Source organism: Parasteatoda tepidariorum, chromosome 4 (assembly GCF_982258835.1).
Source record: "Parasteatoda tepidariorum strain Cologne lab strain chromosome 4, Ptep-v5.0, whole genome shotgun sequence".
In the NCBI taxonomy this organism is placed as follows: domain Eukaryota; kingdom Metazoa; phylum Arthropoda; class Arachnida; order Araneae; family Theridiidae; genus Parasteatoda; species Parasteatoda tepidariorum.
In genome coordinates this window covers 58,284,281-58,309,559 of record NC_141758.1, presented here as the reverse complement: position 1 = coordinate 58,309,559, position 25,279 = coordinate 58,284,281, and the positions used below count along the sequence as shown (strand labels likewise).

Sequence of the window (25,279 nt, the reverse complement as noted above, 5' to 3'; positions counted from 1 at the left end):
AATGCGAATATTTTCTCTATTTTTGGACAATTCAGAAAATAGGATTGTTGAACATCAACTTGTTTAGAATACGAATACATTTATCAATATTGAAAGGGCCTAATATTGAATTAGGCAGAAAATTTTTTCCTGTTATTGGGAAGTTTAATTGCATTACCTTGCTCTTAAATAAATTGTGGTTTCCGGTTGAAAAAGTTTTTCCGATAGATAAGTTTTAAACACATTTTGCAAATACACAAAAATGTTATTCAACTTATTCTTGCTATAAGTATTTCAATTATTAATTGAATGTAAAAAGTGTGCATAAGATCGTTAGTAGCAGTAAAATATATTATAATATATTTAATTAAAATATATGTATATTTAGTTTATAAACTACTTGTGTATCATATTTACTTTTTTTAAGACCAAACTGTATATGTTTAGTAAAATAAACTGAAACTTAGAGACTTAATTTTAATTCATTTTAGTTAATGACTTTCAAATGCTTACAAATGCTTGGAGGAAAAAATTCTGGTAAAATAACCGTATTGTATGGTAAATACATTTATGATTTAAAACAACAAACATAGTTCTGGTAATAATACCAAATTATAAAGTATTTAAAGTATTCACTTGGTAATTTTTCATGTGATAAGGATTTACCGGATATTCTGGTTTTCAAAGTTACAGTTTTTATTATCACACTTTTAATAACAAATACAAAACTTAAAAGTAAATTTAACCGAATAAATAGTTTCTATGCATGTTCTATGGTATCAGGATAAAACTACCCAATTTCACCACGTTTACCAAAATTTAAGGCCTAATATGAAGCAATATTTTAATAATTATTTTACCAAAATCATTATGAAAGTGCTTCGGTAAAAATTACCATGCTTTCTGTTGTTCCTATAGGGCCGGAAATAGGATTAATTTTAGCATATTGTGATAGTTTTGCAATACTTTTCTTCTCAGTGTACATAAAACGTTCTTTGATTTTATCCATCAGTAAGATTTGCATGATATTTCTTAATCACTATACTAAGATAATATTTTTTATGTTATTCATATAACTATATTTGATCACGGGATTATAGGAGTTGGAATGAATATATATATATATATATATATATATATATATATATATATATATATATATATATATATATATATATATATATATATATATATATATATATATATATATATATATATATATATATATATATATATATATATGAATGAATATATATATATATATATATATATATATATATATATATATATATATATATATATATATATATATATATATATATATATATATATATATATATATATATACCTATATATATATATACCTACCAAGCATTACGATAAAATATTGAATTGCAATGCAATTAGAACCAGTTAGATTGAATTAGATTACCAGTTAGATTAGCAATTAGATTGAATATTGGAATGAATATATATATATATATATATATATATATATATATATATATATATATATATATATATATATATATATATATATATATATGAATGAATATATATATATATGTATATATATATATATATATATATATATAACGTCGTTGCCGAGTGGAAGGATTAAAACAGGTCATAGGTCGGGAAGGAGGGTACAAAATTTATTTATTAATTATTTGACAAGAGCAGTCATGAGAATGAGTAAAAGTGCACACGAAAAGTTGCGCTCCTTGGTTATATGTTAGGGAAAATCTTGCAAAGTAAAATCCGTAAAATGTCTTAATTTAGGGAAAGAGGGAAATCTTAGTAGTTGCTATTGGTTTATGAGATAGATCGAACGTTTCCCACACAAGAGCAAAGGGAAAAATGTCCTGCTCTTAATTAAATGCATACTTGAGCCAAAAATAGATTTAAGAACAGGATGTGGCTTTTAAAAGTGTGAGAAAGTATTTCGTTTAGAATAATTAATTAGGATGAAGTTTTATAGCAAAGAAACTAACATAAAAAGATTAATTGAAGCTTTTTATGTTACATCCCCCTTCGCCAAAATTGTCTAATTAGAATCCAAAAATTTTGAAACTATCCATTTGCAAAATCTTCCCTATGGTAGAAGTACAAATAATATAACCAAATTTGTAATGGTAACAATATATAAAAGTAATATAAATTATAAAACATTTACATATGTTCTCATTGTAAAAAATTTAACGCAATCAAAAATCTGTAGTAGCATCATCAGCAAATTTAAAATTTTCATTTTCAACAGTGTTTTTGACTTAACAGTTTTTTCAGTTTCAAAAGTCTTTTGTTTAAAAATCACAACACAGCTTTTTCATTATAAGAATTCTTCATAATAACACTATTTAAGTTAACTCTTCAATCATGATGACAAAAATTTATAAACATTTGTTAGAAATGTGTAATTTAAAATGTAAAACACAAAATACAAAAAACATTTTTCCTGGAAAAATTTCAATCTGAAATTAGATTTGAGTATTGTTTACCTTGTTTGAAAACAAAATAAATAAAAAAAATGACTGGTTGTTACTCTGAAGTCCAGGACTTCAGAATTTACTTCATTTCACTTTATTTATTATTTACCTTACATTTTTTGTCACTTTAATAGCAAAATATTTGAAATTATTTTTTGCAAAATCACCTGAAGTTAGGAATTTATTAATTTTCTTAGATTTACACAATTCTGTCAACATGATTTTGACAATGTTACGCACCATTATCATATTTAGTCTCAAGAATATTAGAAAACACAAGACAATTTTAAATTTTGCTATTTGAATTGTTATTATTATTATTTTTTTTATGTCCAAAATTTGCCTTCTATAACATTTCTTCTTTTCACTCTTTTATTTTTCTTTTCTTTCTACTTTCTATATTGTTTATACTTTTTCTTTATTGGTATTTTTATTGCAATTATTAACCCGGATTTCAGGAAATATGTAAAGACAAATTGCTTTTATAATCAGAAAAGGTAATCAGTCTTCTCAGATTTTGCATTACAACCTGTTTAACACAATCACTAATTGAAATCCAAAACAAGCTTTCAAATTTAATATGGTATTAAGGTACATCAGTTTTTAATTTTTGACTGATCTAGCTATTTTCCTTATTTTTAATCTGAAGTGCAAGTTTGGTTTATTTGCAAATTACCTTTTTTTTTTTTTTCATTTATATCTTTTTTTCCTTCTTTTTGGACATAATTTTTTTTTCATTTTTTTTTTTCAAAAATTTTAGTTCGGACATTTTTTAAAGTAATTTTTGTGTAGAGATTTTAATTGGTAATTTAATTTGTCACAATTGTTAGGGAAATCAAATATTTTCATTTCTATTTTAAACGTGTTTTTAAAGTGTATTTGGTTACTAAATTTTTCAATTTGTGTTTGATCATTTTCCTATCTGTATGATGGAATTAAAGTTCAGAAATAAAGAAACGATTTGTTTATGGAAATTTCTGAGCTAGAACAGAGCTATGAACTAATTACCAACGTTGGACTAAAGCATTAATGTCTGGTTGCACTTCAATTTAAATTCTAACAACAAGTATTTTATTCATTTTTCCAAACTATTTGTATTAGTTTTAACATTTCTTGATTTAATTTTTGCAACACCGTAATTGCATTCACATATCTAAATTAAATTTCAATAATTACTGCAGTTGCACTACGAAGAGAAAAAAAAATTTAAATGGCATTTTCATTTAAACCCTAATCACTGTAAAACAAAAATATAATTTCTACTACTCAAAAAATCATAGAAGCTGTAACACATAAAACAATATGAAAATAATTTCTCGAAACACTTTTCAATCAAATAAATCAATTAACTGAAAATAAAAATTTAAAGAAATAAAAATTTCAACAGTAAATACTATCAATATATAAAAAGTAGTTTCACTTTGAAACATCAAATATGGGAAAAAATTAAAATCATAATCATTTAAGAAATTGATTTATGAGAAATGTAAAAAACTTTAACTCAAAGGATACCTGAAAAAGTTCGAATTAGTCCGAGATATTTTGAAAACCACAACAGAGATGGGAATGCGTTGAAATTCCGTAAACACAATTCCAAAACCAAAGACGTGAGCTGCTAGGGAAAAAATTTGTTTCTTCGTTAAGATGAATCGTAAATTAACACCAATAGTGACGGAGAAATTGAAGCTTATTTTTCTTTTGAATGTCGAATATTTAAGTAGACCATCGTGGGTGTGAGAACAATTATTCATCGACGATAAGATCCAGCTCAGCACTTAAGAGTGGCAAAATCAACGCTTTCTCAAAGGGATAGTTTCAATAAAACATTTTAATTATCAGGAATTCGATGCAGTTTTTCTTTTTAGTCCAAGCAAGGAATTGAAGCTCAGCTTTCTAGTATTCTCAGGAACGTAGACAAAATATGCAGCATAGACATGGAAAACCGATGATCGTTTTGCTCCACTGTGCGTAGGTATCATTTATAATAAACAAAAAAGTTTTGAAGAGTTCATTTTTTTTTTTTTTGATGAAGATACTGGGTGAATGAATTATTGCCATAAGTTGAAGAAGAATTTGACTGCTTATTTATCAACTGTTCATTTGAATAAATGATTTGAAGTTATTCCATATTTTTGAAGTACCCTCTTCCGAGGTAGATTTATTTAATTTCAAATGAGATATTAAATATCTTTAATGTAGCGTACGAACTGTACCCCTTCCCGACCGTTCAATCCTGTCGACTTATAACGTCGTTGCCGAGTGGAAGGATTAAAACAGGTCATAGGTCGGGAAGGAGGGTACAAAATTTATTTATTAATTATTTGACAAGAGCAGTCATGAGAATGAGTAAAAGTGCACACGAAAAGTTGCGCTCCTTGGTTATATGTTAGGGAAAATCTTGCAAAGTAAAATCCGTAAAATGTCTTAATTTAGGGAAAGAGGGAAATCTTAGTAGTTGCTATTGGTTTATGAGATAGATCGAACGTTTCCCACACAAGAGCAAAGGGAAAAATGTCCTGCTCTTAATTAAATGCATACTTGAGCCAAAAATAGATTTAAGAACAGGATGTGGCTTTTAAAAGTGTGAGAAAGTATTTCGTTTAGAATAATTAATTAGGATGAAGTTTTATAGCAAAGAAACTAACATAAAAAGATTAATTGAAGCTTTTTATGTTACATATATATATATATATATATATATATATATATATATATATATATATATATATATATATATATATATATATATACCTATATATATATATACCTACCAAGCATTACGATAAAATATTGAGTTTATTATAATTATCGAAAATAATGAATATCGAATTTGTTAACATAGTAATAATTCATTTTTCTGCATGTTAATTTCAGTGGAATGCAGAATTCGTAAAAATATTGTGCCTTCAATTTTTTTCTTTCGAAAAGTGTTTTAATTATATACTTAGGAAGGAATTCGTTTAATTCTATGCTCTTCATGGCTGTTACTATAGTAATTGAAGGATGGCAATCTCTAATTCACACGAAAATTATGAGATCCAGTTATGATTACCATCGGTTTGGTAAATATTGAATTAATAATCATAGTGATAATTTCTGCTTCTTAGATTCAGCAGATTAGTAAAAAAAAAATCAAAATTAAGGCTTTAAATTTTTTTTTCGAAGAATGTTTTAATCAGATACTTAGGAAGGAATTTATGTAATTATATGGCTCTCTATAGCTGTTACTGTAGTAAGAAAAGAATGCCAATCTCTAATTCACACGAAAATTACGAGATCTAGTTATGATTAGCATCGATTTGGTGAATATCGAATTTATAGTGATAATCCTTGTATCTTCAATTCAGTGGAATGTGAGTTTGTTAAAAAAAAAAAAATCAAAATTAAGAAGGAATTCATGTAATTATATGCTCTCTATAGCTGGTACTGTAGTAAGAGAAGAATACCAATCTTTAATTCACACGAAAATTATGAAATCCAGTTATGAGTAGCATCGGTTTGATAAATATCGAAATAATAATCATACTTATAATTCCTGCATCTTAGATTCAGTAGAATGCAGAATTTGCAACAAAAAAAATCAAAATTAAAGCTTTAAATTTTTTTTCGAAGAGTGTTTTAATCAGATAATTAGAAAGGAATTCATGTAATTATATGCTCTCTATAGCTGTTACTGTAGTAAGAAAAGAATGCCAATCTCTAATTCACACGAAAATTACGAGATCTAGTTATGATTAGCATCGATTTGGTGAATATCGAATTTATAGTAATAATTCTTGTATCTTCAATTTAGTGGAATCTGAATTTATTAAAAAAACAAAACAAAATTAAGACCTTCAATTTCTTTTCATAGAATGTTCGAATCAGATACTAAGGAATTCGTGTAATTCTATGCTCTTCATAGCTGTCACTGTAGTAAGAGAAGAATGCCAAATTCTAATTCACGCGAAAAACGTCGTTTCTTTTTACTGTTTACAGGGAGAACTGAATATTATTTTTTTACCTGAGAATCTGATTTAGTGGCATGTCTTACAACCAAATTCAAGGTCATTGTACACAATGGTTCGTGAATTCTTTTCGACCTTGTTCAGGCGTTATGTCATTTATTTTATTTTTTTCTCCCCGCTCCAAAGCTGTTTGACCTAACGACTTTCTAATGCAAAAAAGGTTCTAATTGCATTGCATATTTCCAGCTGCTTTTTTGCTGGTTAACTCAACCTGCGCTTAATGCTGATACATTGCACACGATCTTAATTGATTACGAAAAGACTGATGAAAGTTAACTGACTCCTTAGCCTTTTGAACTTGAATTTTGGAACGGATGGCAGATAAGCTTAAATCCGGGTTAAAAAGCTGGAGTTTAATTTAAACTTAAGTAGACTTTAATTACAATTAGCAATCATAAATTAAGTAAAATTAGAGCAAAAGATGAAGATGTTATTTCAAACGAGCAATCATTTAACAGCATTATAGTTGTTGGATGCCAATTAAAATAAAGAATATATAATAACAATTAACTTTTAACTCGAATTAATAAATTTGCTGACACAGTTCTGTAAAATGTCTTAGAGCTGGAATAATTTTTGCAGACGGTTACGAGTTGAAAATAATATTAAATTAATATGTGGCTGTTGAACTATTAACACTAATGTCAAAGTATTAAAAAAATTAATTAATCCTTTTTTAAAGAAATGTATTAAAAAAAGAATTCTCATGTTTTGTCATTCAACTTTGATGAATGTAATTGGATGTGTTTTGATTAAAAGGGCAAAGCTTTAACGATATTTTATAATGCCAAGGGTATTGATGCTTTAATGCCGGCCGAGGTCAATATTGATGACTTGGTTTTGAAATAAAATAATTATGGATGAATATCAGTGCTCTTCAGTCGCAAATTTATTGAGAGCATTCACTAAATGTCGATGATCAAAAAAAAAATACGGCAGCCTCTATTTTGATACCACCAACATTACTTTAATGCTATAAGGGGTTTGAACCCCGTAGAATTTTCGTCAACGACAAGCTTAAATTATATACCGCTCATGGGCTGCAATAGCGGCACAACTCAAAAAATCATGTTTTGTGATAAGTGGGCTTAACGTTTTCATTGCTAGTGAAAATGCATAGAAAATGCTTTAGTTTGCTTAAACGAAGATTACCTTCAAGTTGAATTATGAGTTCGCTAGTATTGCTGCTGAAAAGAATGTGTATTTTCATATTTACACATGTTCTTAGTCCATAAAACGTGTTTTTTGAGTTGTGCCACTATTGCAGCCCATTAGCGATATGTTGCTAAATTGGTCTTAGAATTTAAAAAAAAATTAACCCGATTACACAATTTTATTTCTACTGCTGAGTTTAAGTAATCGGATGTTCTCATTAAAGCAATGATGCATGCACATTTTGTTGTTTCAACACGCTCATAGAGGAAATGGGAAAGATTTCTGTTATGTCACTTGAGAGCTATTCTAAAAATATTTTTAAATCACGCGAGGAATAGTGCTGGGCTCTTCACTGGACTCTCATCTTGACTCAGTGGTCTCTGGATCCTCAGAGCTTGACGAACCTTGTGAGCCCTTTCACGGGCAATTTAACCAATTAGTGGAGCATGGCTGTTTAAAGGAGGTGTTTTGTTCTAAATGCCGGAAACTGAAAATTAATAACGGCAATGCTTTTTTATGGTACACATAATGGACTTGGATGGTAGAGTGCACACCTAATGTTAAAAAAAAAAGTATGTCATTTACAAAAGATAAATAAGAAACCTTGCCAAAGCAGGCACTTTGACTTCGGGAATTTTTCTTTCCAATTCTCTTTGAATTTTTCCTAGAGAACTCGTCAGTGAAAGTGATAATAGCTGTCATCGGTTAAATAAATGTTTTTCTGAGAAGAGTCATCTATTTGTGACGAGATGAATGGCATATTGAAAGAAGTTTGCAAGGTCATTATATTATGTGTCTTAGTGACAGGCAAGGGCATTAGTTGGATATGTGTCAGTAGTTGTTGATTTACAAGAATTTCGCTTGTGTTTTGCGTAAAAAGGTTGTTGCACTGACATCTCAAGTAATTCTTTTTACTAAATTTAAGAGCTTTCTTAGGAAAGAGTTGGTTGATATAAAAGCTATTAAAATAATTTTAACCAACTATATCCAATAAATAAGTTAACATTTATTGTAATTTTCTTCAAAATAACGATTAAAATTTGCCTTTATTATTGAAAGGATACAAAAACTTTATTTCATTGAATTTTATCTGGAAAAATCAAAGAAAAGACATCTATTTGTGACGCGTTAGGTGACAGTTAAGGGCATTAGTTGGATATGTGTCAGTAGTTGTTGATTTACAAGAATTTCGCTTGTGCTTTGGATAAAAAGGTTGTTGCACTGACATCTCAAGTAATTCTTTACTAAATGTAAGAGTTTTCTTAGGAAATAGTTGGCTGATATAAAAGCTATTAAAATAATTTAAACCAACTATATCCAATAAATAAGTTAACATTCATTGTAATTTTCTTTAAAATAACGGTTAAAATTTGCCTCTATTGTTGAAAGAATACAAAAACTTCGAATATTTTCTTTTATTAAATTTTATTGAATTTTACCTCGAAAAAGCTAAGAAAAGACATCTATTTGTGACGCGTTAGGTGACAGTTAAGGACATTTGTTGGATATATGGGAATAGTTGTTGATTTACAAGAATTTTGCTTGTGCTTTGCATAAACAGGTTGTTGCCCAGACATCTTTGTTTGTTCTTTACTAAATTTAAAAGCGTTTTTAGGAAAGGGTTGGTTTATATAAAACCTATCAAAACTATTTTAACCAACTATGTATCCAATAAAAAAGGCAAAATTTATTATAATTTTCTTTAAAGAAACGATTCAAATTTGCCTCTGTTGTGGAAAGGATACAAAAACTTTAAATATTGTCTTTATTAAATTTTATTGAATTTTACCTGGAGAAATTGCAGAAAAGATATCTATTTGTGACGCGATCGGTGACAGGCCGTGGTTGGATATGGGTCTGCAGTTATTTTTCCTTCCTAATATTACTAAATTTTGGCTACCAATTACTATTATTAAATTTTGCATTCATCATTGAAAATTTTTATGTCTACCATCTGTTAAATAAATGTTTTCTCAAAAGAGTTGTATACATGATGCAATGAATGGCATATTGAAAGAAACTTTCAAGAACATAATGATTTGTATCTAGTAAGAGAAAAGGACATTTGCTGAACGTTTTTGACTTAAAAGAAATCGCTCTCATTTTGTAAATCAGAGGTTTAGCATCTTTCTGATCTAGATTCCAATGATATGTGAATTTTGTCTACTTTGAAGCAGTTATAAAATTACAATGCGTTTTAAACTGCAATATTTACCCAAACTATGATCTTACTCACACTATTGACTGTATCAGGGGTATTGGTTTAGGAATGCTAAATTAGCTCTTCAAAGTATGATCTATTTACAGATTTCAATTTCAGTAACGGTAAAACTATAGGAACGTTGAACATACCGTTGATATAAATAATTTCCCTGCTTTGATTACGTGAATTTTAGGATACTTTAAAACTAATTTTATCAAACAAAATTATTTATCTTGCACGGTGAAAACTTTATTCTTCTCAAATTCATTCCTTAATTTTAGTGAAATTTATATTCCCATCAACACAGAGAAATTGACCATTTTCTTCTCCCCTTTATTTCTAATCTCCAAGTCCTTTTCTATATAGTAAAAAATCTCAGTTAGTCCCTGACCCTCGGGGTGCTTTCTTTATTAGCTGAAAAAAATATGAGCCAACGAATGATCCAAAATAACTTACATCAACATCAAAGAAGGAAAATCTCAATTATATATTATTATTTTCGCATTAACTGTGTCTAATTTTGTCTCTGTACGATTTGTAAAGGTGCATTTTCTGGTTTAATTATTTTTTGCGGTTATACTATTGAGTTAATAAACATCCAATTACAACGTGCTTGTGATTTCTTTAAAAACAACAATAAAAGAAAGAAAAAGGAAAAACGAAGATTATTAAGTTAGTGGGTCTCGAAAGTGAAAAACATTCCGTACCTGTAGGCAATATACGTGAGTGAAACCTAAATAACTTTTCGAATTGAAAGAAAAGAAATATTACGACCTTAATCTGTGGTGAAAAGATGCTTTTTCGTGTTGATGATGCCGTTTGAATGAGTGCGGAAATTAATTTTTAGAGATTAAAGAGTTAGAGTTTCTTTAAAAAAAATATTAAGAAATCTCATTCATGGTATTCGTCGACATTTTTCTGGAATTTATAACGTTGTTGAGAATGCAATTGATGCTGTGGTAAAGACATTTTGGAGTGGATTTTGAAGAAATTTTGCCGTGATGAGGTCGTGATTTACACGAGATTGAAATCACTATTTGTAAAGGTGTACCATTCTACAAAATCCTTCTAATTTAGAAAATAAATGATATCAAATTAAAATTTGTAATCAAATCATATTTTCCCTTTGGTAGTTGAATGGGACTGTGTAGACATGTTCACACTAGACCACATTCTTACACTAACCCCACGCAATCCTGTTTGCTTAGGTTTGATTGTGGTTAATTGAAACTACAAACAGCGAAAGTTATTATCAACTTAAGTGAAAACCCATTTAATTTATAACATATTATCACCTTTTGTCATTCTGAAAATTAAATATGTAAATAAAAGATGTAAATATTATCAAAATGGGTGAAACACAATTTAATTTATAATAGATTTTCACTTTTTCTAGATTGTTTTGTTTATTTTTCCCACTGGAAGCTGAATGGGACTGTGTAGACTTGTTCACAATAGACCACCTTTTTACATTAACCCCACGCAAACATCTGTTTGCTTAGATTTGATTGTGGTTAATTGAAACTACAAACAGAGAAAGCTATTATTAACATAAGTGAAAATCCATTTAATTTATAACATATTAGCACCTTTTGTCATTCTGGAAATTACATACGTAAATAAAAGATGTAAATAAAATATGAAAAGAAAAAAATTTAAAGAAACTTTGGCAGTTTCTTTTAAAAATTTCACAGTGCATCTAATTTTTATTAAACTTTTAGAAAGTAATACACTTTTTCAATTACTAATTACTTCAGAGCTAGAGAGAGATATTAAAGCAGCAAAATTTACATACTTATTATTAAGTACTTTGAAAATTTTCCAGCGATGATTTTTAGTTTGAAATATTTTAGGTCTATTAGAAAAAACATAAGATTTCAAAATTTCTGTTTACAGCATAGATTTAATTTACTTCTTAATTTTATTTATTCATTTATTATTTTTTTGTAGGTCGAAACGCGTGTGCAAAGACAACTGATTTTAGAAGACGGTCGAGTTGTAGCTGATTCTGGGCCTCAAGTAACTACAAAAACGAAAGAAGATAATCGCACTGAAGAATCTGAAAATACTGAAGTAAATAAACATCTATATATATATTTCTCTTACACGGCGACAAAAAAAGCCTCATTACAACTCCCCGAATGGCAACGCTAGAAAATCGACCAATGATTGCCGCAAAAAATGTCACATGCCAAATCTAGCTGAGGTGGCTCAACATATAGCGCTTTTAAAAACGGAAACTGATATAACCAGAGGGAGCATTCTCACCAAATGTGAAGGTTTAACGAATTACATGTCATTTATTTGAATTCAAATTTATTTTAATGACTTAGTATTTATTAAAAAGATGTAATTATTTTTTAAAAAAAGTTGTTATATGTATTTGAATGATTGTTTCGAATTCTTAGAATTTTGTGCAATGTACCTAAGTTAGTAGCGAGCGAAGCGAGCTTGGTTTGCGAAGCAAACCATATAAGATTGCGTGGCAATTTTCGGGGGTTGGCGAGCGTTAGCAAGCAGGGGGCGCAACCCACTAGTTGTATTTAATTTTGTTTTACAAAATGTAAATGCTATACCTGCTACAAAAATTATCACTTTTCTTAGCTTCAAAGTATTGAGTCAAAGTTAAAACTATTAAGGTTGTTCGACATTGTAGTAGTGGCAAATTAGTCCGTGAGAGAAGGCAAAAAGTTTCCATATTTTTTAAACACATGTCAAAAGTACTAGCACTCAGAGTGCCTGTACTTTTTACCGTAAAATCCATTTTTAATGGAACGTGTTACGGAGCAAAAAATCTGATATACCGTAATTTTTTACAGCAATAATAACTGTAAAATCACTGAATCACTCTGATGAAATAAATATTACTATAAAAAATTGAGGTAAAATATTTTACGATAAAAATTGATTTTACGGATGATGCAGGCAAAGTGCTGGTACTTTATAAATGGCATACTACTCCTTAATTGGAAAAGTTTTATTAAAGGAAAATCCGGTACACAGAGTGAAATAAAATTTGCCTTGATGGAAAGAAATAAAAATATGTATTTTGTATTAATGTAATATTAAAGAATTTATACATATTTACCAAAAAAAATATAGCAGACTCTTTCATAGTAAAAAAATTAATTTCCTCCTTCAAAAAAACTCGTATAATTCTAATAGGAATTATTGTGTCTTCATTTGGAGGATTAAAAAAAGTGCATTCCTTATATTTTAAACATAATATTTTAATTTTTTTGTTTTTCGCATTTGTAAAATATTTTTCGTCTTTTTGCAAGTTACAAAAAATAATAAATATGACATTTATTAATTGAAACTAATACGTAGTTCTTTTTTTAACATTAATTATTGAGATATAGTTACTAAGGAAATAAAGCACATTCTTATAGTAGACAAAAAAAAACTGTTTGACCTTGAGAAAACCTTTTTTTTCCTGGTTTCATCGTTTTTGTTTGCATTGTTGTCTTTGTAGCATGCATTATTTTTTGATTGATTTTGATTTTGTTTGTTTTAGCATAAGACCACCGGAGATGACCCACCGGGGGATGGTTATGTTATGGTTCCCGGTTCTGCTAGGGTCATTAGCGAAAAGACTGAAAGCAATCAGACAGTGACTGAGACAAAAGAAGAGAATCGGCAACTCCACGATGAGAATATTCGAGATCTTTCTGGAGAGGTGAGGTCTATTTGTTAAAGTTCTTATGATTATTAAGCACTGAATTTTTTTTCTCGCGCATTAACTTTGTGTGTTATCCAGGTTTACACAATTATTAAGCTGATACGCGTTTTACAATTAATCTTTATACCTTAATTTCGAAAAAGTTCAACCGTTTGAACTCTAGAAATATGTAAGATTTAATTTGCTTAAACGAGCAGCTGATAATGATTTAATGGGACCCGTTACACTCTTCGGTTAATAAAGGTTTTTCGACGTTTTTTCGCCAAGGGGGGGAAAACACAGTTTAAGTGACTTACACTTCGAATAAAGCTATAATTTTATACTGCATACGACATATTTCTGCAAAGAATTATCTGTCCTTTTAGAAGAAAAGAATTAACGGACTTTTAAATAAAATATTTTAAAAGAGTTATTAAACTTTCTTAAGAAATCGCCAATTTGGCTAAATTTTTCCTCACAGATGAAAATTATCCAAAATCAAAGTCTTATTTCCATTTGTTTTTAAATTTTTATGAGGCCAGGTAATGCAGCTTTGGAGTAGTTTTTTAAGTATTACAAAATCAGACTACAAACGCTTTTCATTTTCTTAAAGCTAGCTTTTCTACATATTAACATTTTGCGGTATTTTTAGAATAAACATTAAGGGCTCTGGTTAAAGGTAGGTTAAAATTGACCTAAACGTCACAGTTGCAAACTCACAGTAATTATAAAATATCCCATTATTTGCCAAAAAACATAATTTCATGCGACTACAGAGTCTTCGAAAAATCATAATACGTTAAAACCATAATTCGCTGAACCATAATACAGAATAATTTGAAACCTTAATAAGATGTTATATTGAACCATGTTTCAGTGCAAGTAGAATCATATTGTGCAATCAAATTGAAGAAGTACGATAATTGGTTCAATATAGTATTTTATTGAAGTTGCGGTACACTGGAGCGATAGTGCTTCATCATTCCTCAAAATTTCTAATACGCATTCGCGTACCACATTTTATTAATCACCATGTTAAATTAAAATCATATAGTTACTTGCACTGGGTCTCATTCAAATGTGTTTAAAAGTACAAGATTATGATATTGAGCTTTGGGACCCACAATGAATTATCGCTTAGGACAATTAGATAATCTTCATTTTATTTTTACTTTTTTTTAAACTATTGGAAGTCTACAATCATCCCATGGCCTCCTTAAAACTTTTCAAAAGGGGTAATTTTTGTAAATGAAACCATGAATTAAACATAGATACTTTTATGTATTTATACAATCCACTTCAATGATGTTTTTAACGGTAAATGCATCAGCCAGCATATTCCCTGATTTTTATTTGCAAAACTTTTAAAATGTTATTACAAAAAAAAGAAAATTTCTGCTATCATCGATAGCAAAACGACTTTAAATATTTTTTTAAGCCATGGTTTTATTGGCACTTTTAAGTCTTTAATTATCTTTTTTTTCTGCTGAATAGAATTCTTAGTATTCTTACAAAGCAATAAAGAGATAAATTTAGCCGAATAAAATAATAATGTTTTGCGAGCAGACATTCTTTACTTGTGATAGACGGACGACCAAAAGAAAAAAAATGTCAATCCTATATCAAAAGTATGAATGGAATTTCCGTAATAGCTTTTGTTCATTTTGAATTACGAGTCTTTTAGTAGCCAGTCCGGATATTGCTCAAGAATTTTTACATACGGTGAAAGTAAAAATCACCGGTCAGAAAACACGTCAAATTTCAATACCGAAAATTCTACTTTTGCATTACATTCTTTGTATAAAAACAATGAACTCCATAGTTTTTTTTTAAGTAACAAAATATTAGAATTTCATTAAACTAGGGAGAGGCCGCCCCCTGTTCGTGTTGATTTGCCAACTCCCAAACTGCCTTCGCGGCTACTTCCGCTGGTTGACCAGTTATTACCCATGTACCTGAAAACCATCAATTTCATCTCAAAATTGCGTATATTTTGTTTTTAAATTTTACCAAGCATTCGTAAAATTTGCGTAAAATTGAAACTTCGTATTATAGCAAAAAATGGATATCCAAAAAGCGAAAAAATTACGTAAAATTAGACATAAACAAATTCGTTTATTTTGTAAATATTTTATCAACCCATTTATACTAGGTAAGGATAAATACGTTATTTTTACGTATTGTTTTATTGATCAATTTGCTTCCTCAATAATACGTATAGTATAATACACAGAATTATTTTTACTAAATCAAACTAGTAAATTAACTATATTACGTCTTGTGACTATATTACATAAAACATGCAAAAATATTCCTACTGAAATAAAATGCTAATTTTATTTTGTCAATATTACGTACAATATACTTAAGCGTTTTACCAAAATCTAAATGGTGAAATATACGTCAATATATGTTATATACGTAATATATACAAAAAACTTTCTTACCAAAATTAAATGGTAAATCTCTTTCGTGAATAATAAATAAAGTATACGAAAGCCATCTTATCGTAGAGTAGTTTGAAAAATATATACGTAATATAACTTTTTTACCAACTATCTCAATGGTAATCCAATTTCCCAAAAATTTAAGTATCATGCTACAAGGGTAAAATATTGTGGTTTAGCATTCTTAATCAATATATATATATATATATATATATATATATATATATATATATATATATATATATATATATATATATATATATATATATATATATATATATATATATATATATATATATATATATATATATATATATATATATATATAATTTATTAATTATAAACTATTAAACCGAAATATATTCATGAAACAATGATTATGCAACATTTTTAATTTTATTATTTTATTTAGCAGCAATATATTTATAAGACAACGATTATGCAACATTATTAATTAATTTAAGCAACAATATATTCATGAAGCAATTAATATGCAACATTATCAGTCTCCCTGAGCAAAGAATGTGAGTTCATAACTTATAAAACTAGGTATAGTAAATGTCGTATGTCTATTTACGGAAAGTTTGGTCATGAATCTATTTGAACGTTACTCACAATAAATTTGAGTTCCCGTTATAAACAAAACTTTTTTAAAAGTTATTTTTGTTTTCTCAGTTAAAGTATTTTATTTGATAAGCTATGAAATTTTCCCTACGCTTCTGAAATGATTTTTTAAGCTCCATTTTATTCTTTAATCCATGACTAATTAAACAAATGCAGTTTAATTTGACAATAATTTTCAACTAATTAAAGAAGGAATTTGGATTTAATTATGAGGATTAAAACACATATTTAACTTAACACTGTTTCTATTAAAGATTGTTTACTTTAATTGTTTAAAAAAAATTTTCTACGTCCTTGATCAATTAGAACTGGAGTACTCAACAAATTTCAAACAATAGCTTAGACATTAATTCAAATCAGCTTAAACCTGATTAAATTGATCACCAGGACCAAATCACGAATACGTGAACTCAAATTTAGAAAGACGATCACGCCCGTGACAAGACTTATAATTGTGAGATAGAGCAAATAATAAATGACGCCAATATTGTTGTAATACAAAGGCACGATTTTTTATTGAGAATTTCTCACCTTTAGTTTATTTTCTATGTGAAATGAAGGTTGTTATTTGGCATCATTCACAATTTGGCGTCACTTTTCATCACGTATATATAATCGAATTATAAAGTATTACTCATTATATCAGCAAATTAAAAGGTGGCTTCTATCTTGCACCTGTTATTAGGCGAAGATTTTTGCTGTTGTTATTTTAATTTTTATTTTTGAATACTTATTAATGACTGTTCCAGTTCGATAACACTTGTCTTTAAAATGAGTTGCTTCTTCGGTCATAACAGAGCTAAAACCCATGACATTTTTATGTCATAGGTCATAATCTTAATATTTCGTACTCAACTAACATTATTAGTATAAGGGCGATTCTTTCGTTACGTGTGTTACTTTTACACGACATATTTCAACTTTAACACTTATTATAATAAACTTGTTAGATATTTTTTATGTTTTTCTTAATTTGTTGTTAAATCTATATATGTTGTAAGTTTTCAAAACGAAGATTGAAGGCGCAAATTAATTTGATGTTGAAAAAAAAAAATTCTGAAATTTTGTTACGTGTGTTACCCTTTATAATGCTAGATATTTGAAACTTTGAATATATTCATTTAATTCTGTGAAGTATAAAGGTAAAAAATTAAGATATTTTCTTTTATAGAGAGATACAATATCGAAGCTGTGTTTAGTGATTTTTAAAAATTTCTTGCAACAGTAAAAACTTCTTTATTTTGGTGAAACTGGTGCGTTACGTGTGTTAACTGAACGTTACGTGTGTTACCCTCTGTGAATATTTCAACTGAGAAGTCATAAATGTTGCACTAAAACATTTATTTATTTTAATTTAGCAGAAGAAAAACAATTTATTTTAGCAAATAAAATAGTTAATGGTCTGGAAAGATGGTTGTAGCCCTTCTTTATACTGGTTTAGAGAGTAAAACATAGCAAATCTTAGGCACATCTATTCCTTCAAAATCATTTCTGTTTGGAAACAAAAATATGCATATTTTCCAATTATTTTATGCAAATATTGCATTTTAAGTTTACAAGCATGTGCATTTGCGTCAATAATGTTCCCGAGATAGAGCATATGTCGTTTTAATTTCAGTTATAGGCGCACTTCTGATCAGGAGGGAGCAGAAATTGACTTACTGACTATTTGTGTGCCACAATGTGCATCTATGCATCTTATTCAAGTATCTAACGATACTTATGCATAGATTTTATGCTTTGTATTACCGTTGCCATGTATTGATCTTTTCAATTAATATCTTTATTTCCTTTTGGCTAATATATAATACTGTTGTATTAGGCATGAGTTGATTGGTTAGCTTTGCAAACAACACTGGATAGCAAATAAATTTTTTTGTATAACAACACAATGATATAAATAACTTTGCTTTTTGCTTCGCTTTCAAGATTTTGTACTACATACCTATCCCATAGAAGGAACTTCTGCATGTGATATCGTAAAATATTTCCAAATTAATTTCTTTTTTTATATTTTGATTGACAAAATATGAAATAATTCAACCATATATTTATTTTTAAATTCCTAACTTGACTTATTACTATAGAAGATTTCTGTTAGCTCATCTTCTGAAGTAGAATCGTTTTTAAACAGTCTTAAAATAAAAGTGTAGACATTGTTTCACCTTCGTCTTTGCTTTAGGAAAATATTGTAAAGGACTCTATTTTAAACTCTTTAGGAGAGTATCGTCTAAGACAACAGCTGCTATGAATAACGGAACTGTGGCTGGATAGCATAATGCTGATTGAAATTCGTTTTGATATTCAAAAGAATATGCCATTGCAAAGTCAACTTGAATTTCCCTGGTTTTAATGCTAGATATGTTTGTTTGGAAAGTATCACCTCGGATTCTTTTAACTCTTACGTATTATTGAAAGTTAGTCCAATTTTCAAGAGTTATTTCAAAACATTCTTCTTGCACATTTGCCATTATATATTTTTTATTGTGAGCTATTGTCATCTTTTTCTCATCATTACCAAACTACAATAAATGATGGTTAGAAACCTATAACAAGCAATGAGAAATTTTTGTAAGTATCAGAAGCACCCTTCCAACAATTAGATCCAAAATTTCTTTTACTTTATATACATAAATACTTCTACCATCACCATGTATTGTCATAAACTTAATTTTAGCCTTCCAGTTAAAGAATAAAAATTTCATGATATTTGTTTTGATTCTAAGTTTTACAGTAGCAATAAATTTTTTAGTCATAAAGCACTAAATATGGAATATTAAACAATGTTTAGGATGCAACTGACAAAAATCAGTATAAGCCTCTCTTGGAAAGATTCTTAGATAGTTCTTTCGTTTTATTGACCGTTTTTCCCCGTAATAATCCAGAGAACCAGCTCTTGTTTCAATACAAGCATAGTATAAACAATCTAACTTTTGAAGAAAATCCATTTATTAATAATTAAGTTCATCTGAAATACTTAGTGGTGAACCTTTTACATCATTATCAATCTGTTTTGAAAGTTCAAGTCTAACTTTCATTATTTCCTTATTTTCTTTCCTTTGAAGTGCAGAATCTTATGCTCTTTTCTTTTTTTCTTCATCTTCTTATTCTTTTAAATCCAGATAAGGACACTATTTTAAGCTTATCCATTTCATAATAATCTAGCAAATGCAGTCGAAATATTCTACTTAAACATAAACGTATAACAAATAGAAGTTTGGGAAAACAATTTCCAAAAGTTTCAAAATTATCGTCTTATTATGATGTTTTTTTATTAATGCTTATACCGACCTGATTTTACAAAAAACCACAATCTTACAATTCACTTACTTGTACAATTACTTGTGGCATTGAAGTTGCGCGGCTGTTATAAAAAATGTCCGAACATGATTTACATCTTTTATTGAAAATAAATAAATAATTAAAGTGTATAAGTACCTATAACACACATAACAGTAACGCGCGTAACTTTTCGTTACGTGTGTTACCTTGAATAAAATTAATTATAAAATTTTAACTATTGGCAGTTTTAATTCGAGAATTTTTTCCGTTGCATATCTTGCCTTCTTAATTTATAAAACAAAAAATTTTTAAATTTTCTTTTTTACTAAAGTTTTTACAGAAAAAAATGCAAAATTATGTTACGTGTGTTACTGGGAAATTAGACTATCTTGATTAATCGACTTTCAAACAAGCAAAAAAATTTAGGCCAAATTAAAAAAATACATTAAACAATGATAAAAGAGTAAAATAGTTATATTTATTACTAAAAACTATTTTATTGCTCTTTAATATTTTAAGAACTCTATTGGAATATAACATAACAAAGAAGAGAACCCCTGTTAAAATTCATAGTGTTCCACCTTTTGTTAGAATTCACATAAATATTTTTTGTAATTCAAAAAACTATCTTAACTATTAAAAAATGTACATCTTCTAGATTCCGAAATTGTGTCATTTTTGATTTTACGATAATTTTGAAAATTTAGTCACTCAGGACCACTTTTCGTGGAATCGCCCATAAGAACAACACATATACTTTAGTTTCACTTGATAGTACGTGTTTTTTTTTCTGTTTATTTTAAGATCCTCTAAACACAGACTTGGTTCTACCGTGCTGCACCTACCGTAAACCGGTTCAAGGTACAGAAAGGGGTTTGAACCGTAATACAACACGCCCTACCCTTTTCAGATTTTGTATGGCTTAGAAAAAATAAATTATTTTCCAAAAAAAGCTGCTATTTTAAGTTAAATATAATGGCATTTTATTACTTATCTACTATAGCCCTTTATTGAAATTTAAGTGCTTTAAAGCTTTATTTTCATGTGAAATTGATTGAAAAAAAAATTACTTAGGAATTAAAAAACATATGCCTGAAAACCTAAAATGGTTCCCGACGCAGCAGACAGTACCAGTTGTTACAAGCATCAACAACTGATACTGAATGCGAATTTTTTCCATCAGATGGCGCAAATGATTACACTGTACCTTCGATCCAAAGTCTCTCCTCTATATATTAAATCAAACTTATGACATCGTTCTTTGAAGCGGGAGTATGCGACATGTTTAGGCAACAGATGCAGTGATTTTTTTAATGTTTGCGCATAATTTATATCCTAATATACGGTTGAATGCTATTTGCGGTTGTATGTTAAGGCACTCACTGATATTTATGCAATGTTTGAATGACAGTAGATTTAAAATTTACCAACTTTTTCGTGAAATGAATTGTTCAACATAGTACATTTTAATTGTAGCTTTTTTAAAATATCAAAGCTGGATCTTATTATGTATATCGGGTATTAAATTCTTCATCAAAATTGAGTAGTCAAGCCAAATTTAGGGTTCTAATGCATAATTTTTCCTACCCCTCTAGTTCAGGAGCGGTATGCCAGTCATCACCACTATTAGAAACATGATCGTCCAACAGCAAGCAAACGTTTTAAACCCAAAGCTACTTTTAGTACCCTATATATAAATTTTTGAATAATTGATTATAGTTCAAGTTTTAAAGAAACCAAATAAATGGCATATTTTGAACTAACTAAACGCAGTGGCACGACGGCCCATTGAGGGCCAAGGCCTACTGTGATCATTTCAGTTTTCTTGACCACCGGCTCTGGGGTGCAGGAGCAGATGTTCCGGTTAGGTGGTCAGCCGAACACGAAACCTCCATTGTTTAGTTCCTAAGCATGCTTGATACTCATTTATCGATCCACTGAAGGGATGAAAAGCTGAATCAACCTTGCCCGGCCCAAGGATCGAACCCAGGACCTGTGGCACGGGAACGCAAAGCGCTACTACTCAGCCACCGGGCGTCCATATTTTGAACTAGTTACAAAAATAACTCGTTACTAACCACTATCCATACTTGCAACGAAAAAAATTTCAGTATTCGTTTCACTGACCACTATGGTTTATTTTCTCTTCAAATTATTAGCACTCACCTCCGAAAGGAGGTGACACCTGGTTCGATGGCTGGTTGATACAAATTCCACACTTGGTACTCACCGACCACAGTGCTGATGTAAAATATCCTCATTGATAGACGGATAATGGGTTAGCGTCCCCTTCTATCCCGTCAAGCTAACTATGGGAGGTTTTAGTGGGGTTCTTCTCCATATAACGCAAATATTTGTTAATTTCATCAAAAAGTCTTTCAAGAAGGCAAATTTCTCCCAATACTTGATGCAGGAGTTCCCTTATCTTCAGGATTAAGTTCAAACTTGCAAGGTTACGAAGTTAAACATTGGTAGTCATAAACTCAAAACTTGGTCTGCTGTTCAACGACGGTTATAAAAATAATACAAAAAGCATACCGTAGTTGAATACATATAAATAATTAAATTGTTTTACTTTAGGAAATTCATCAAAGAACCATCATTTCGCCTGATGATCCAAGTTTTGGAAATTCTTTTGGAGATTTTCCAGGAAAGCTCACACATTTCTCCAGTAGGTCTCAAAAGATAGTTGACAAAGACGAAGTGAAAGAAACATCAGAACTTAAAGATGGTGAAGTATCTACAGAGACTGTCAGAACGCATCATCACGAGGAGGCATATGATGACGAAGTAAGTACTACTTTTAATTGAATATCGAAGCATATGCAGAAAATTTTGATAACTTTATGAGTATTATTTTCTATAATGTTTCAAACAACTTTGCTACGTTTATGGAGAATTTAAACTCTGGGCATTATGTTATTAAACACATTATGTTGGCTTTAAGGGATTCGGGACCTTAAAAATCATCAAATTTTAGAAAAAATATTTTTTGTATAAAAAGTAAAGAAAATTTATGTTATGCAATGATATTTTTATCAATAAAATTGTTTTTGAATGCTAATAAATTTATTTGAAACTTTGCATTTATTTACACAAAAATTAGGATTTTATCCATAGGATATAATATTTTATAATATTTTAATTAATAATATTTATTAATATTTAATTAATATTTTTCTCTCGTCGGGTTTAAATTTTTCAGCAATTTTCATGAAAGTTTGCCATGAGCTTTATGTTGTTTATCAAAATATTCTTTTACTTTGTTCTCATGTTTCACCTCTTTAACGTTCTTCGTGAATGTTTGGCATAAGCTTAATATAAGGATTTCTGTATTTCCTCTTAATATTGACCCATAATATTCGTATTGGACTAGGTATTATATTACCGGTTACTAGTGTACCCTACCAGAGGATATAATTATAGGCTTAATAGGCGGTCTACAATACGACCCTGCTGGTTACTTTGTATGTATATATATATTATAGCGTCTTTACAAGCGTTAAAATGAGGAAATTCGATGTCAATATTCTGATTTGTTGTTGTTTGACTTTATTGAAATTCTTAATTTTGGGAGAAAAAAGATGTCGAAGTAAAAACTGATTCATGTGTTTATTTGTAGTCTTATCAAACGTTTGTAAATAAAAATTTGGAAATTTCCAGTGAGTTTTGAGGCGGGAGACATTTTTATATTTTTTCATTGTTGCGTATTTTATTTAGGTAGGTATGTAGGATTTATCAATAGAAATTCCTTCAAATTGTTATATTTTCAAAAAAGTAAAAAAGATACACGTGAAGAATTAAAGTAACAAAATTAATGATAATAAAATTAGGATAATAAAAGTAAAATAATGAAATTAAGATAACAAAATTATGTATATAAACTTAAGGTAATAAATTTAAGTTGCATAAAATTAGATAAAATAATAATAAGACATGTTAAAAATTAAGATGAAATAATATACAAAATTTTAACCTTTGCGTCTTTGTGTCCTCTTAAATTTAAATGCTTCGTACTAAATGAGGAAATTTTTTACGAACTGAAAACTGATAATGCGGATTCAGAAGGAATTATAGAATTTATTAATGACAGCAAACTAAATATTTTCCTGTTTAATTTAGTTACTAAATCAGGCGTTAAGGTGCTACATAGGTAATCGGTTAATATTTTAACTTTGGTTGATTTAGCGTATGTTAAATTTGATATATTTTGCTTTAAATCATGTATTTTATGTACCATTTAAAAATAAATAACTCAAAAGCATTTTATCTGCTGATTTCAAGAATTTTTCACCATTATATGTGATGCTAAATTTCATTTTCACTCTTTCTCTGCTGTCATAAACAGCCATAGTTTAATAAAAAGAATAAAAACTTGCATATTCTTTTCATAAAATGTTTCTTTGTAGTTTTCTTTTTTTTACTTTTTTAAAACTTTTGCTTTTTGGTCATTCATTTAACAGTTACTTCCAGGTGATATCCAACGTTAAAACAAATACAAGTAACAGTTAAATTCTAGTATTCGAGGATTGTTTAAATATTCCACATGAGTAAACCTTTAATTGTAACTTTAATCGAGCAGAAATAATAATAACAAAAAAAAGGTAAGGTTTTTCCGTTTCCGGAGGGTTGCTAGTCTGAGCTGGTAACTGGCCTTAATATTTTAAGACAAAGTTCTTGTAAATAACATATATTTCATGGTATGAAATTACATTGCTTAAAATAAAACTCAATTAAAAGTTTAAGAAATTCTCACATATCGTTATTGAATTTTTAAATATTATTAAATATTATTAAATTTAATTATATGCATGTATAACATAATTAAATTGTTAAGTAATTAACTTGAACCGACTATATTGAGGTCAGGGTTATAGTTTAAGTAGTGGAATATATTACTCATAATTTGCTATTAAATAAATTTAATTCATAAATAAAAAATCGGTAAGAAATTCCAAACCTTAAGAGTTATTTTAATTTGCTTTATGTTTGGCTATTATAATACTGTATGGCATCATATACATGTATTAAAGCATCAAAAACTGTGTTTAAATTTTTTATGACCTTAAACTTTTTATGCGTTACGCGTTTCATAATTTCAAAAACTATACTAAAAGAAACAAAAATAGTGTGCATTTTCTATTTCACAATAACGAAAATGAGGCTTTTGCTAGTTTATTTCAACATTTGAAGGAACACTCATACTTCGAGAGGTAATTTATTCAAACTCTTATTACATCAGTACAAGAAAAGATTTTTAGTATTTTTTTTGAAATATGAAAATTCATACAAAATAAAAAATTACACAAGTTTTATTTTATTAAAAATTAATTGCTAAATTTACCGAGATTTTGTAACTCTACAGGTGGGTGTAATAAATCTTGTATACCCCCTTTGGTTGCGATCTAGGTTATGATTGCGGGGTCTTTTACTCA

At 28.5% G+C, this 25,279-nt stretch overlaps 1 protein-coding gene across 2 annotated transcripts in view; it reads left to right on the top strand.

The window, feature by feature from the left end:
• chas (chascon) overlaps positions 1 to 25,279 on the top strand; it is a 77,929-nt gene that overhangs the window by 42,511 nt on the left and 10,139 nt on the right. For both annotated transcript variants that reach the window (XM_071182331.1, XM_016047971.3), the window contains exons 5-7: positions 11,781 to 11,903; positions 13,348 to 13,509; positions 22,425 to 22,634. In XM_071182331.1, the coding sequence (XP_071038432.1) occupies positions 11,781 to 11,903; positions 13,348 to 13,509; positions 22,425 to 22,634 (495 nt within the window). The remainder of the gene's footprint in view (positions 1 to 11,780; positions 11,904 to 13,347; positions 13,510 to 22,424; positions 22,635 to 25,279) is intronic.